At 36.5% G+C, this 14,617-nt stretch overlaps 1 protein-coding gene across 2 annotated transcripts in view; it reads right to left on the bottom strand.

Annotated features, from left to right (window-relative positions):
* LOC116166123 (transcription factor EC) overlaps positions 1 to 12,540 on the bottom strand; it is a 54,355-nt gene extending 41,815 nt beyond the window's left edge. The window contains exons 1-3 of one of the 2 annotated variants that reach the window (XM_031480963.1): positions 12,147 to 12,540; positions 4,005 to 4,209; positions 3,654 to 3,956 (exon numbers count right to left, since the gene is read on the bottom strand). In XM_031480963.1, the coding sequence (XP_031336823.1) occupies positions 3,654 to 3,956; positions 4,005 to 4,209; positions 12,147 to 12,310 (672 nt within the window). In that variant the 5' untranslated portion in view covers positions 12,311 to 12,540. Of the gene's footprint in view, positions 1 to 3,653; positions 3,957 to 4,004; positions 4,210 to 11,500; positions 11,819 to 12,146 lie in introns of those variants that run through there. The other variant, XM_031480962.1, reaches the window with a different exon arrangement.
* Positions 12,541 to 14,617: the final 2,077 nt, after the last annotated feature.

The raw sequence follows: 14,617 nt of genomic DNA, 5'->3' as shown, positions 1-14,617 counted from the left end.
CAGGAAAAGGCTGCTCATGCGATCTCTACATGTCCTTGGTCCTTCTCATTCAGCGTTGTTTGGTTACATTGGCAGGCAATTATCCTGCACAAATTCCCCACGGGATTAACCCAGTAAAAATGCAGCGTGATTCCGGTATATCGGAATCCTGTGAATGCATTCCATATCTTAAGTCTACCATACATCCGAGGGAAGAATTTTTACTACCAACTCAACCTACTAGCGGTCTACTACAACCAAGAAGCACCCTTGGGGCAGCTCCTATCTGTATTCGCATATGGCCATTTTGTAATTGTGTATATACGAGTAGTTGAGGAATATCGTATACGAATAGATGATCATTTATGATCATATAACAGTTAGATAATAATGAAATAATAGATCATATAATAGTGCAAGCGGTTCGTTAAAAACTGGAAAATATATATGCAGGAAGATCTACGAATTATCTAAGCAAGTACCTATAAGATTTATCATTGAACCATGGTATCATTGAACTAAAAATATGTAGATTGAAAACATGTTACTTATCTTTGGATATAGTTTATAATCTAATTATATCTACGCACCCAAATTAATAAGAAAAAGTGTTTTCCCGAGAAATTTTGGTGTAGTCGTTTTTTTGTAAAAAAGGAAGGTTATACACTGCCTTTTTTTTGAGCCCCGAAACAAAAATTGTCTCAGATCGACCCGGAAAAAAATTTTCTTATAGAATGTGGCCTGTAGAATCCATAATTTCAAACAGTTCCAAGATTGGACTACTAGTTCTAAAGTTACAGCCCTTTGAATTTTTTTTCGAAATTGGTTTCTAGTCTATAACTTTTGATTGAGAAGTCTGATGGGAAAAGTACAAATTGACTTGGATTCTACGCACCCAAATTAATAAGAAAAAGTGTTTTCCCGAGAAATTTTGGTGTTGTCAATTTTTGGTAAAAAAAGGAAGGTTTATACACTACACTGCCTTTTTTTGAGCCCCGAAAAAAAAATTGTCTCAGATCGACCCGGAAAAAAAATTTTCTTATAGAATGTGGCCTGTAGAATTCATAATTTCAAACAGTTCCAAGATTGGGCTACTAGTTCAAAAGTTACAGCCCTTTGAATTTTCTTTCGAAAATGGTTTCTAGTCTATAACTTTTGATTGAGAAGTCTGATCGAAAAAGTACGAATTGTTTTGGATTCTACGCACCAAAATTAATAAGAAAAAGTGTTTTCCCGAAAAATTTTGGTAAAAAAGGAAGGTTATACACTGCCTTTTTTGAGGCCCTCAAAAAAAATTGTCTCAGATCGACCCGGAAAAAAATTTTTCTTATAGAATGTGGCCTGTAGAATCCATAATTTCAAACAGTTCCAAGATTGGGTTACTAGTTCAAAAGTTACAGCCCTTTGAATTTTTTTTCGAAATTGGTTTCTAGTCTATAACTTTTGATTGAGAAGTCTGATCGAAAAAGTACGAATTGATTTGGATTCTACCCACCCAAATTAATAAGAAAAAGTGTTTTCCCGAGAAATTTTGGTGTAGTCGATTTTTGGTAAAAAAGGAAGGTTATACACTGCCTTTTTTTGAGGCTCGCAAAAAAACTTGTCTCAGATCGACCCGGAAAAAAAATTTTCTTATAGAATGTGGCCTGTAGAATCCATAATTTCAAACAGTTCCAAGATTGGGCTACTAGTTCAAAACTTACAGCCCTTTGAATTTTTTTCGAAATTGGTTTCTAGTCTATAACTTTTGATTGAGAAGTCTGATCGAAAAAGTACGAATTGATTTGGATTCTACGCACCCAAATTAATTAGAAAAAGTGTTTTCCCGAGAAATTTTGGTGTAGTCGATTTTTGGTAAAAAAGGAAGGTTATACACTGCCTTTTTTTGAGCCCCGAAGAAAAAACTGTCTCAGATCGACCGGGAAAAAAAATTTTCTTATAGAATGTGGCCTGTAGAATCCATAATTTCAAACAGTTCCAAGATTGGGCTACTAGTTCAAAAGTTACAGCCCTTTGAATTTTTTTTCAAAATTGGTTTCTAGTCTATAACTTTTCATTGACAAGTCTGATCGAAGAAGTACGAATTGATTTGGATTCTACGCACCCAAATTAATAAGAAAAAGTGTTTTCCCGAGAAATTTTGGTGTAGTCGATTTTTTATAAAAAAGGAAGGATTATACACTGCCTTTCTTTGAGCCCCGAAAAAAAAATTGTCTCAGATCGATCCGGAAAAAATTTTTTTTATAGAATGTGGCCTGTAGAATCCATAATTTTAAACAGTTCCAAGATTGAGCTACTAGTTCAAAAGTTACAGCCCTTTGAATTTTTTTTCGAAATTGGTTTCTAGTCTATAACTTTTGATTGAAAAGTCTGATCGAAAAAGTACGAATTGTTTTGGATTCTACGCACCAAAATTAATAAGAAAAAGTATTTTCCCGAGAAATTTTGGTGTAGTCGATTTTTGGTAAAAAAGGAAGGTTATACACTGCCTTTTTTTGAGCCCCGAAAAAAAATTGTCTCAGATCGACCCGGAAAAAAAATTGTCTTATAGAATGTGGCCTGTAGAATCCATAATTTCAAACAGTTCCAAGATTGGGCTACTAGTTCAAAAGTTACAGCCCTTTGAATTTTCTTTCGAAATTGGTTTTCTAGTCTATAACTTTTGATTGAGAAGTCTGATCGAAAAAGTACGAATTGTTTTGGATTCTAGGCACCAAAATTAATAAGAAAAAGTGTTTTCCCGAGAAATTTTGGTGCAGTCGATTTTTGGTAAAAAAGGAAGGTTATACACTGCCTTTTTTTGAGCCCGAAAAAAAAAATTGTCTCAGATCGACCCGGAAAAAAAATTTTCTTATAGAATGTGGCCTGTAGAATCCATAATTTCAAACAGTTCCAAGATTCGGCTACTAGTTCAAAAGTTACAGCCCTTTGAATTTTTTTTCGAAATTGGTTTCTAGTCTATAACTTTTGATTGAGAATTTAAAGTACTCCTTTCTCGAAAATCAATTACCATACAGTTTTTTTTTAATTGCAGCTGATAATTAAAAGTAACAAAATATACAATCCACACGAGGTGCGTCGCCTATCATTGTATTTCAGCACTTTCAAAATACCACGACAAAAAATGATAAATTCATTGTAAAACACTTCAATTAAAACAGAATTTTTTAACAACCTAATATCAACCCCAATTAGAGAAACGTGTTAATAATTTATTAATAGTGCAAGAAACTAAATACAGCACATACTTATAAATTTCCAACGGGCCATTATGATCTACAGGCTAGGTGGCAATCGCCACCCACCCCCCCGTGCCAGTCCGCCCCTGATCAAAGCTGCTTATGATCAGGAAAATATAATACGATTGTGAGGTAAATTTATGTATAGGCAACTGGTCTAACATAACCGCAATGATGGTATCTTGTCAATCATGTTCTCAATATGTTCTTGGAAAATACAAAATCGTTTTACCCAATTGGACCAGTTAAAGAAAGGTCTGACAACAAAATTTCTGGGAATTTGGGTTCCTTCATGAACACATACAAGGTTGTATCATGCACATTATTCACAGGATTTGGCACCCTGACACTTTGGCTTTCCCTTCAACATTATCTAAAAGAAAGCCTTATCACGCAATTCTTTTTGAAACATATTCAAAAAAGCTCGTAACTTACCCCAGATGTGCTTGCGCCGGAACTAAGTGCAGGTGACAGTGCTGGAGCATCACAGTTTGGACTAATCGCAGGTCCGGAAGCGTACACTTGTTGAGTGTAACCGTAAGGTGGTGCCGAAGGTGTGGGCAACACGGTTGATGTTCCATTTACGAATGGATTTGTGAAGCCTGGGGCACTTTGAGTTTGAGATTGACACAGGTTTTCTTGTACTCGTGGTAAATTGGTGCTTAGGTACTGCTGAACTTGGCTTTTCTGTTTTTGCATAACATGGTAGCGCGTAGGGTTCTCCAATTTGGTTTTGACCTGAACATTCGTAAGTATTTGGTGTGTCAAGCATACAGAAATACCAACCTGTAGAACTTGAGGGGGGACGTCAACAGCAATACTGTATGGCAATCGTGTCGCAGTTTGAATTGGTTTTTGGGCTTCTTGTGAGGCTCTCTGTGCTTTTTCTATTGCTTCGCGTCGTTCTTGTTCTTGTAACGCTTGTTCGCGCATTAACTGCTGCTTAAGTTGTGTACGTGATAATGGCGTTGCGGTTTTTAAATTAGGAGGACTGAAACAAAAAGGCGTTCGTTTACAAATGTGCTTTATGCAACAATATTAACATAATCATCGAATTGAAGTAGGAAAAAACGAAGTTGAGATAGAATTCGCAATCATTTATAAATAAAGCATTATTAAACGCCTCCACAGTTGGTTTTGCGTAACCGATTTGGCCCAAAAACCTCCTACCCTTAAAGAAAGTGCGTTTTGAAATTCGTCAACGAACATGATCCCAAAATGGAATAACTCTTTTTTTTTAATGGAGTTTACCACCATTTTCGTCAATTCTTTAAGTACTTCTTGGGTCAATGGAAAAAGATTGTCAAAAACCCGGCATGTTTGCAATTTACTTGAAATTTAACTGTAAGTATGTATTGATAATTAACTTTAGGGAATATTTTTCGTCCTCAGAAGCGAGATTCTGACATGATCTGGAAAAATCCAAGCTACCGAAGGAAATCGCCAGAACTAGGTCCTGTAAAAGCTAATTGTACAAATAAACTGTGAATAAACTGAGTTGAGAGTCACCGCTGCTCAGAATGTGTTAATGCATTTGTGCTACTTTTAGGGGAATTGTATTATAGTCCTGACATTGCTGCATTCGAAGCTGAACCTTGAAGATGTGCCAGAGGCATTTAAAGATTTGTCTAATAAATCACGGCGAAATTTGGGGTTTTTCAACATGAGAATAGCGAACTCAAAATTAGTTTTTGCATATGCTAAAAATAACATTGCAACTGTAATTCTTGGATAAACCACAAAAATGTTTTTGCAGGCTATTTTTCAAGAAAGTCGAAACCGTCTAAATATATCCTAACATACATTTAGACCTGCAGCAGTTTTTTGAGTATAAGGCGCCTCCAGCGGCCCATTATTGTTTACACCCTTTTTAAGGGAGTACAAAATCAAAAAAGGCATACCCAAAAACATAGACAAAGCCATTAGTTCAACCCTTGTATGTCTTATAGTTATTGAAACAAAAATTTCTAAAGACACTTTGAGCCCTTAGTGTATTTGGAATAAATTTGACTAGGTATAGGTATACCTTGTACGCAAAAGCGTAGAAAGGGTAATTAACAGCAACAGAGGATGCCTCAAGTAAAACTTGAAATTTGGCACACATGTGTAACTTCACTGATTTACTATTTAAGGATAGTCTTAACAAAATTAGTGTTGCCATTTAAAAAAATGGTGGATGACGTCATATCTCAAAATTGAAACCCGCTGTATACATTTTTATTACATAAAAACATATTTCCAAAAAAAAACTGTCTTTCATTTACTGAATTTATTCGAAGTTGAAACCGGCACATTTTAAACGTAATTATTGACCAAACAAAGTAAAAAGAAATGTGCGGTTTTTTTCAAGTAAGTTTCAAATTTGAAAGTTTTTTCGCATTTACAATAAAAAAAATTTCCCAGTTATAAAATGCCCATTTTCAACTAAATTTTTAAATTTTTGGAAACATTTTTGAAATTTGAAGCTCACTAGTTGAAACCGTAATTTTCTATCTTATTTTGTTTACGGTATTGGATTCATCCTGTATTTCTAATTTTTAAATACCTACATAAAATGATTTCGAAACCCACATCTCGCAAACCACATATATCAGGTAAAGTTCGTAATACCAAATAACCTGGAACTTTGCTTCGAGAGGGCCGGCAATGCTAAAATTACCTAGAGAAACCTAACTTTAGCGACGTAACCGGATTTGCTGCTAACATATACATTTAAATAATTCCCCCTCATCGAAAAAGCTTGCCGACCTCTTTACGAAGTCTCTGTCGGAGTCCAAAACAGAAATGTGTGCTAAGGTTATAGGTCTACTCCGAGAATTTTTTCTCACCATTTTTTTTTATCCTGAAATTTTTGTCTAAATATGAAATAAGGCGAGGTAAGTTGTCTTTCCCATTTAAAACTGTGCATTTCTTATTTAGACCTTTAGAAGGAAGTGTTTGATTTGTGTGAGTACCCCTTAGCATGTTTGTTTTTGACCTAATGCTACGGTAAGCCAATTTGTAGTTTTTTTTACAATTTGTCACAATTGTCCCTTGCGTCCATGATTTAAAATAGAATAATACAGCGTTATGTAATTAATGCTAATTAATGCATACTATATGGCATTTAGAAGTTTGTTATTTTTTCTTAAAAAACTGACCATTTTTGATGTCCGAGACGTTTCATTAATGTTCTAACATTAATCTTTTAAGATCATTGTTTTTAAGCAATGGGCGGCTTTCCCATAGTTTTATATATTCACGAGATAACTAAGTTAATTAGATGTGAATATTACCGCAAATTAAAACGCCTTTGTAATCGAAATATGGAACTCCAGTAAATAGTGGAAGTAAAAATTCAAGAAACGAGTTAGAAAATTTGTTTAGTATCGTTCGCCTTTCGCCAAAACGTAGATCTGAGGAGAAAGTATAGCAATAACGTTTTTGCCTGTATTTGTGCTTCACTTATTAGCAATGCCAATTAGAAATTTTAGTGCTATATAATTCCAAACCAAATGAAACCAATATTTTGGACCAAACCATTCAGCATTTGGTAGCTGCATCCAAGGACGAAACCACAAATCGGTTCATCGGAAATTCCCTTGTAACAAACACTTTTTTATGCAAAACGTTGAATAATAAAATTTCATTTTTATCGCAACCAGTAAAATGAATCATTCGCTATGACGTCCGCAAAATTAGCATATGAAGTTCAAACAACTATAATCGGTGGATATAAATAAATCCATAGAATCAAGTAGAATCTCAAATGTAGGTGAAGGAAACAAAACTGTGCCTGCACACTACTTTATGGTACCTTAACAAAAATCAAAGAAAAGACAAGAATACAAAACATTCTTCTTTTCCCTAAAAATCGAGCAAGTTTTCACCGGATGGGCTCTTATCGCTTGTGAATCATCACTCCTATTACTCAAACGTTCCATTAAACAAAAGCGTAACAAGGTCGACGATATGATTGATCTTTGACATCTGCACACAATTCTATTAAGTAATCACCGTAGCGAAATGGAACTATTCGATACTTCTTGGACCAAAGGAACTCACAACCGTTCCCTTTGACCAACTCTATACACCATCGTGTGGTGAAAATGCGCTCAAGACTAACTAACATTTGTTATTGAGCAAAAATCGCTTTCTTTCGTTTAGTCCATCATTAGCCCCTTCTGGCATGTTAAAATCACGCTCCCGGAAGAAAAATTTGTTGAGTAAACAATTGGATAGCGTTTATCATCGTCATCAACAAGGTCTAATCTTTACACACAAGAATTTTTCTTTGTAAACAAATTGAACTTTCAACCTATTAATGAATATCACAATGAATGGCGTCATTCCAGGGAAGTTCAATATTTAACAAATATTTGTGCAGAATCCTGAAACATTATTGATAAATATGACCTTCTAATTATGCATTGATTTAAATAATGTGATACGCTAACGTCATCCACTTATAGGAGCAATCAATTAATAATTAACAAACTTTTACGATAAAGTATTGCCAATGTAGGTCTGTACTTTCCTAACCGAAGAAGAAAATCCATTTGAAGAAATGATCGATCTCATAATTTAGAGTTGAATAGGTACGGGCAAAATTAGATCATTGCCATTTCTGACGTCAAGGTCGAATTTGTTACCAAATTGCTCAACAGCTGGACATACTATCTCATACAAACGAAGTACAATGCAGTCCTTTACTTGATGCCATTTTGGGAATGTAATTCCTTTCCTTGTCCATGTTTGTAGACTGCAGGGAGTTGTGCTAAGAAGCAAGAATCATGTGATGGGAGAGAGTCCTGTTCTTCACAGACTCACAAACTTCCACCTATGATCATATTGGTAACTCCATCACTACATACGTCTCTTCCAGACCTTGCAGTTTCGTCTAGCTCTTACGATACTATTTTTTCAGTTTCCAAAAGAGCTCTTCTGGAAGTAATTCATGTAGAAGGAGGCAATTCCGTGAAAGCATTAAACTTGAAACATTAAACAGCACATTTTTAAACAAATGCACAAAAATATACGAAACTGGTAAGGAGGCGAAATACCAACGGTAACACAAAGTGGTTTTCTGTCCATCTTTTTGGCGCCTTCCCATAAAGTAGTCCAAGAGTTGGGTTTTTAGTGGTTAGTTGCCATCACTTTCCTTCTTAAAATTCTTTTAAGACCAGTGAAGGGTATATGAGATTGAAATATTGCGCCCACATACAAGTATTAATTCGTTTGTAATGTAACATATCTGTCAGTTATTAAATTTGAGCGGTCCCGCTTTTGTGCATTACATTAAAGGATAAAAACGCATGCTACGCCACTGAAAATATTTTACCGAGAAGTGCATAATTCAAATTGCACAAGGACAGCCCTTCGCTGTAAAAGAGAGTATGGTTTTGCTTCCCTTAAGCGAGAAAAGGAAGGTAGCCAAGTTTCTCGTTGAGACAGCAGAGAAAATATAGGTAAATGCATTTTAATTATTAATTGTTGGCTTTTATAAATTTGAATTGGTAGTGCTTTTATGTAAAATTACGCAATATTGTAAGAATTACTTAGTAAATTAGGGTAAGGACCATATTTAGGGGTAGATTTGTTATTTGCTGTAGTTTGCGTGTATCAGACTTTAATTGTAGCACGTAAATTCAATGAAGTACGATATTAGGGATTGCAATTTGTGCAATTACATTCCTTTAGCTTAATTAATATGATTTTGCTTGGGCGTCTGGGTTGGTTTTATTATTTATTAGCGGAAGAATTAGGATTAATATACGGGGTGTTAATGCAACTTAGGACATATTACAGTTTTTGATACGTAGTAGCTAAAGGTGACTTTCGTTTGGGATTAATATACACGGTGTTTAGATAATTTAGGGGAGATTTTGTCTACGTAGTTAGATTCACTGTTCACAAGTATTTTATATTTTTGCAGGAAGGTGATCAGCTTTATGTGGGGGCGTAAATATTTATTGCATTTGTTTGCATGGTCATAACTCCATACTACAATGACGCCTGAACTCAAACCACGAAAATAAGCCCTGATCGTACCCATATTGTTACAATAAGGCAGGTTATGTCCTGGCGAAAATGGCAGGCGCCTGAGCTCTACCCATATGCCGTTACTGTGAATGTCTGGCTCCGTTACATAACACTCTTAGTTAATAACTTTATCTCCGTGAAAGCAGAGTAAGTACAGTTGGCAGTACTGAAGCAAGCGACGACTACTGTTGTCAGGTTGGTAGCAAGATCATCCAAGAGGGCTAAAGTTTCTATTCTACTTTGTGCAGTCGCCATCATAGAGTGGCCCAAGGTGCACTGCGCATTCGCAGTTGAGGCGCACTTCTTTAATGGTCATTCCATCATGGCGACGCAACGTGCTTTCCGTGCCCCGTGGCCGTATTCCTGGCCGAGAGTCAATTGTTTTATGGGTAAATAACGAGGTAAATAATCACATTTCAGCTTTGTAATCAAAGGAGCCATTCATTATACAAGAACGTCTTTTTCAATCATTTGGATCGGCTTATTGGATCAATCAGTAGTTCGAGTTTGAACAACCAACGAACATCGGATATTTTGACATAGCATAGAAAAGTGTCTCTTGGTTTTTTCACATATCCAATAAAGTCGTAAAAAAATAAAATGAGCAGATCGATAATTGTTCAATGTAATTCTTGTCTTATACCTACTATAATAGCAATGCTAATGCATCCAATTTGGAACACCTTGTATGATTATGTGGTAACATGCGGAACAAAACACGTTTGCCGAATTTCACACATGGTATTTTGTATATTTATATTGGTTAATTTACAAATTTAAAGGATGTTGTCACATAATGGGTACAACCTTTTTACGTTAATTATTTCCTTCATCTTACAAAAAAGTCTAACAATAGCTGCGTTGCACTATGTTTGCTTTAATACTTGTCGTACTTACTCGATTATCTGTAATCCCTGTCCTAAGAAAAGCCGAAGCCGCATAAGTACAGCACGTATTGGAATCTATTCAATCTGGGGTGGGACGCAAGCCAAATTTGTCAACCAATACAAGCCCTGGCTTAGGGGAATTTTCAACCAACACGAAATCTTTGGATAGCGACGCTGCGTCAAGCTAATACGGATTAGAAAGTATTGTGGCATTTGTTATTTTGTTGAAATCCAAACGCAGTGATATAAATATCGTAGGGGTAACATAGCAATTTTGGTTCATTTTTAATAATTATTATTTGTATGGTTTAAGGTTACATTTTAAAAAAAAGCCCCCCCCCCCCTAAGTTATAACAATAATCTAATTCAATTAGCGAAATAAGTTGTCTATTTTATGTGTCTTTTAATAGAACATAACTGGGGAAAGTCAGTTGTTGAACTATTTGCCCCCCAGAATATTCAGAACTAAACATTTTACTCCGATAGTAAATGATGATGACGATATTGCTCCATCGGGTTCCTGAACTCATTTTTTACGCTAAAAGTTTTTCCACATTTGCAAAAAGCATAAACCAATCCAACGATAACCTAAACCCTACTGACCGTTCTATATGGTTCTCCCTTGGACCAAGAATAACCTATATCCAAGTTATGGCATAGACGGGCAGACAATAATCTTGATAAAGGTGACATTTCAATAGCCTGTCGTTAGTAATAATTAGTGTGCCCTATCGGCAATCGAGCCTAAAGGACTAAACTAAACTAAAAGACATTCACCTACATCAATTTTCTATCTGTTATCTGTGAAAAGAGAATGTCCAGTACTTGTTTAATTTCTGCAACATAATTATAACCTTCAGGTTTTTGGAAAACCCAAACAATTCGGCATCGTGATGATTATTTATATTACCTACATTATTGTTACCTACCTCAAATTCGATTAATAAATTAATAAGCATTTCTTGAATTTAGCACGTTATTTAGCAATGTAAATGTTCACACGCAAGTTTGTTCAAATTTTGTTTTGCAATTACCTACTATTATTACACGACGATTATGTCGCTAAAGCAGCTGTGGGGCAATAATTCCCTCCGATACAAATATACAAGATACATTATTGAATGTCACCATTAGTCTTTAAAGTGTTTGGCATTCCATTCTTTACTATCACTTTAAATTCTTTCGAGTACAAAAGTGACCCTTTAGGCCCTCAAATGGAATACGTTGATTCATTTTGTGGATGAAGGGCAGCCACCTCCTATGAAATGAAAGACCAGAAACACCAAAGTTTCTGAACATATCTCGTTATGCAATATTACGCAATGTGTACAATGGGATAAAATTACTAAAGCGCCCTTCTTTTAAAACACCTACCCGCCTGATCGCGATGTGCCATATTCCGTTCTAAATAAAGGGTATTTTTCCAGATTTGCCGCATTGCCATAATCGATAATACTTGGATCCATTTCCAAAATCATCTGAAGATCTTCATCGATGCCCAAATTGACTCTAACGTTGCCCTTTTTGTTCGTACAATCGAGCGCGTTATCGAGGACTTCCGAGTTTAAACCCCCCATGGCAGCACGCACACTATCGGAAATTTTTTGAAATTCGCGCACTTGCGTGGACGTGAACATAGGTATATACACGTTTTATTTTCTTCAAAAGAGTAATTTCGTTTCCGCGAGAGAGGTTTGAAATCTTTGAATATTTATGCCAAACTGCGTGTTTGTAATAAACTTTGCGTTTCTCCGCTAAATGAAGGACTCTGGTCTATTTTTAAATGCGATTCCATAAATAATTTTTGTATATATATCGTCGAACCTATCGAAATAAATACCTGCCAATGTGTTGACGGAAGTTAAATTTATAAGCTGCAGCGCAAAAAGCAGTTTCGAAGGAAAGTTTGTGGTTGTTTTGTGTTTCCCGCGCCGCAATGACATCAACAATAGGTATATACAACAGCGAAGTATATAAATCTCACGTGAACGTTTCATTAAACAATTTTGCCGAAACTCACCTTTCAGTTTCTGGTAATGTCTTGGACGTAAGTTCGTAAAATTCTTGATTTGTAGGGGTGCTTAGAAGATCGTCAATTGTGCGAATTAAGTCGTCCGAATTCAAAAAAGTTGAATCAAATCCGAGATCGATACCGGATTCGTTCATGTTAGAGTTACTTTCCATTTTTAATATATTAGTTAAAATTCTACTGGCACTATTTATCACAGCTACGCACTAGAAAGCGTTTTATTTTTTAGGCATACGTCGCCCCCATTTATTACTTTTAATCTACGACCCAACATGAGCAGTAATCTGTCCAATTATATTGACATACATGTCTCACAAAAATATGACTAAACAGAGACAGGAAACAGAAGGTTGTCTCTGACCTAAACATCGAACCGCGACTAAAATTAAGTTAACTTAACTTCCATTCGAGAACGCTCGCTTCCTTTCGTGCAAATGCATACTTAAAAGTACTCGCCGCGAGAATTTAAATTGCTAATTGGAAGTGGTCAATCTCTCATTAAACGAGCCGAATCCGCACTGGAAAAACCTTGCTCCTTATACCAACTTGTATAATTATCAAATGCAATTAGAAATTAACTGTATCACTAAGTCGTTATATTTAGTTTAGTTCCGTTTCATCCTGATAACTCATTACAGCACTCCATTATTTGAACTTTTGTACTTTGAGATAAACGCACCAAATCAGTTGCACAGCTGTTCGTCCAATGCGTTTTCCATGACCCGCTTAATTCTGACGGGGATCACTACTTGAACAAAATAGAGCCTTGAGGTACTCTCTGGTAGAAAATACATTCCCGCAACCGAACCCAAGCCAAGTCATTTCGGCGTGGTACAATCCAGAGCCCCTTTTGGCCTATTGTGCATTTGCGATATTATAGCCGATTAGGCGTGTGCTTGAAAGTCGAAAGCGGCGTCGGCGTCGATTGGTTAACCACAGGCTCAAAATACACGTTAGAGACTACTATCGACCGTTTCATAACTACTACCCATGGGTCCTCATTGTTTTACTAATTTGAAATAACAACAATTTGATTGATTCGATTAATTCATACTTTCTGGCCAACAAATATACAAAAATTATTTTTCAAAACACTTTGGGAACATTGTTACAACATTGATTGCTCTTCAGATTAGAAGGTTCTTTCTCAATTAATATTACCTCTGCTACTATATAGATCTAATTTTCATGGGCAGCTTCTTGTCAGATACGTACGTACTACCGATGTGTCCTCGTCCTCAGGACCCACTTTTGCTCAAGACGCAAGAAGAGTGCGACTGGTTATCGCGGAAGTACTGTTTTATATAAAAGTGAGGCAACATCTCACCTACGCCGTTCTATATTGGAAACTCACAGTCCTCCCCCTTCAACCAGCTTAATAAAAAGTTCCGCCGTTGTAGGGACAATAGGAGATAGTAGCGCCCATTGAGCTGGCCCCTGCACAACATCCCTTACAAGCATCTAAATGGTACGGTTTAGTACTACATTAGAGAATTAACGAATACCTCCTCGCCCACAGCGAGGGCAGTAAAAGGTATTGGCTTACATCCCGCCAAGAGGGTCGCATCCGGTTCTACAGTTTACCTACCGACCGCGTTCGTTTTCTCTTTCGCACTCGCGACCAGGGTGACAACAGTCCTGCACGCCCTGTTGCACTGATCCGACTGATCGTTGTGTCTTGCCTGTAGCTGTGCTGCTGCACTACTTACGTACTCTTTAAACAATCAAAAAAAGCTTTCGTCTTAAAATATCAGGTAGGGAAAATCAATTGCTGCACAATTACCTACTCTCCGTGTAGATCATAAAAGTAATTTTTTCTAATCTTCGACAGCTTCTTACTGGTTACCGGCACGTAAGAAGGCGAGAGCGGGCTATGAGCAGATGATCATTTTAAAATCTGCAAAAAGAACCAACTGGCTCCGTGGCGTGAAAGTGGTATGAATAGTGGGAATGCGTACAACTGTAACACCCTAGGGCCTAGGTCTAGAGAAAGTAATAAGCAGTCTCCTTAAGTTTCAGAAACTACTCACGGCGGAATTCTACGCAAGCCAGTACTTCTCTTTATTGTATTACTTCACACGCATTGATCGGTTCGCGTTTTATTAACCGAAGTACCGAATCCACAAATAAGAAATTAACTTCTGCGTATGCACGCAGGGGCGGACTGGCACGGGGGGGGGGGGGGGGGGGCGAACGCCACCTAGCCTGTAGATCATAATGGCCCGTTGGAAATTTATAAGTATGTGCTGTATTTAGTTTCTTGCACTATTAATAAATTAAGTGTTTTACAATGAATTTATCATTTTTTTGTCGTAGCATGAAAGTGCTGACATAATACATTTTCGAGAAAAGAGTACTTTAAAATGTTTTTGTGGCGCCCCTGTGTATAACCTTCCTTTTTTACCAAAATTCGACTACACCAAAATTTCTTTTAACTTTTGAACTAGTAGCCCAATCTTGGA

Source organism: Photinus pyralis, unplaced genomic scaffold (genome assembly GCF_008802855.1).
Source record: "Photinus pyralis isolate 1611_PpyrPB1 unplaced genomic scaffold, Ppyr1.3 Ppyr1.4_LG3a, whole genome shotgun sequence".
NCBI classification, from domain to species: Eukaryota; Metazoa; Arthropoda; class Insecta; order Coleoptera; family Lampyridae; genus Photinus; species Photinus pyralis.
This window is presented reverse-complemented; position numbering and strand designations above follow the sequence as displayed.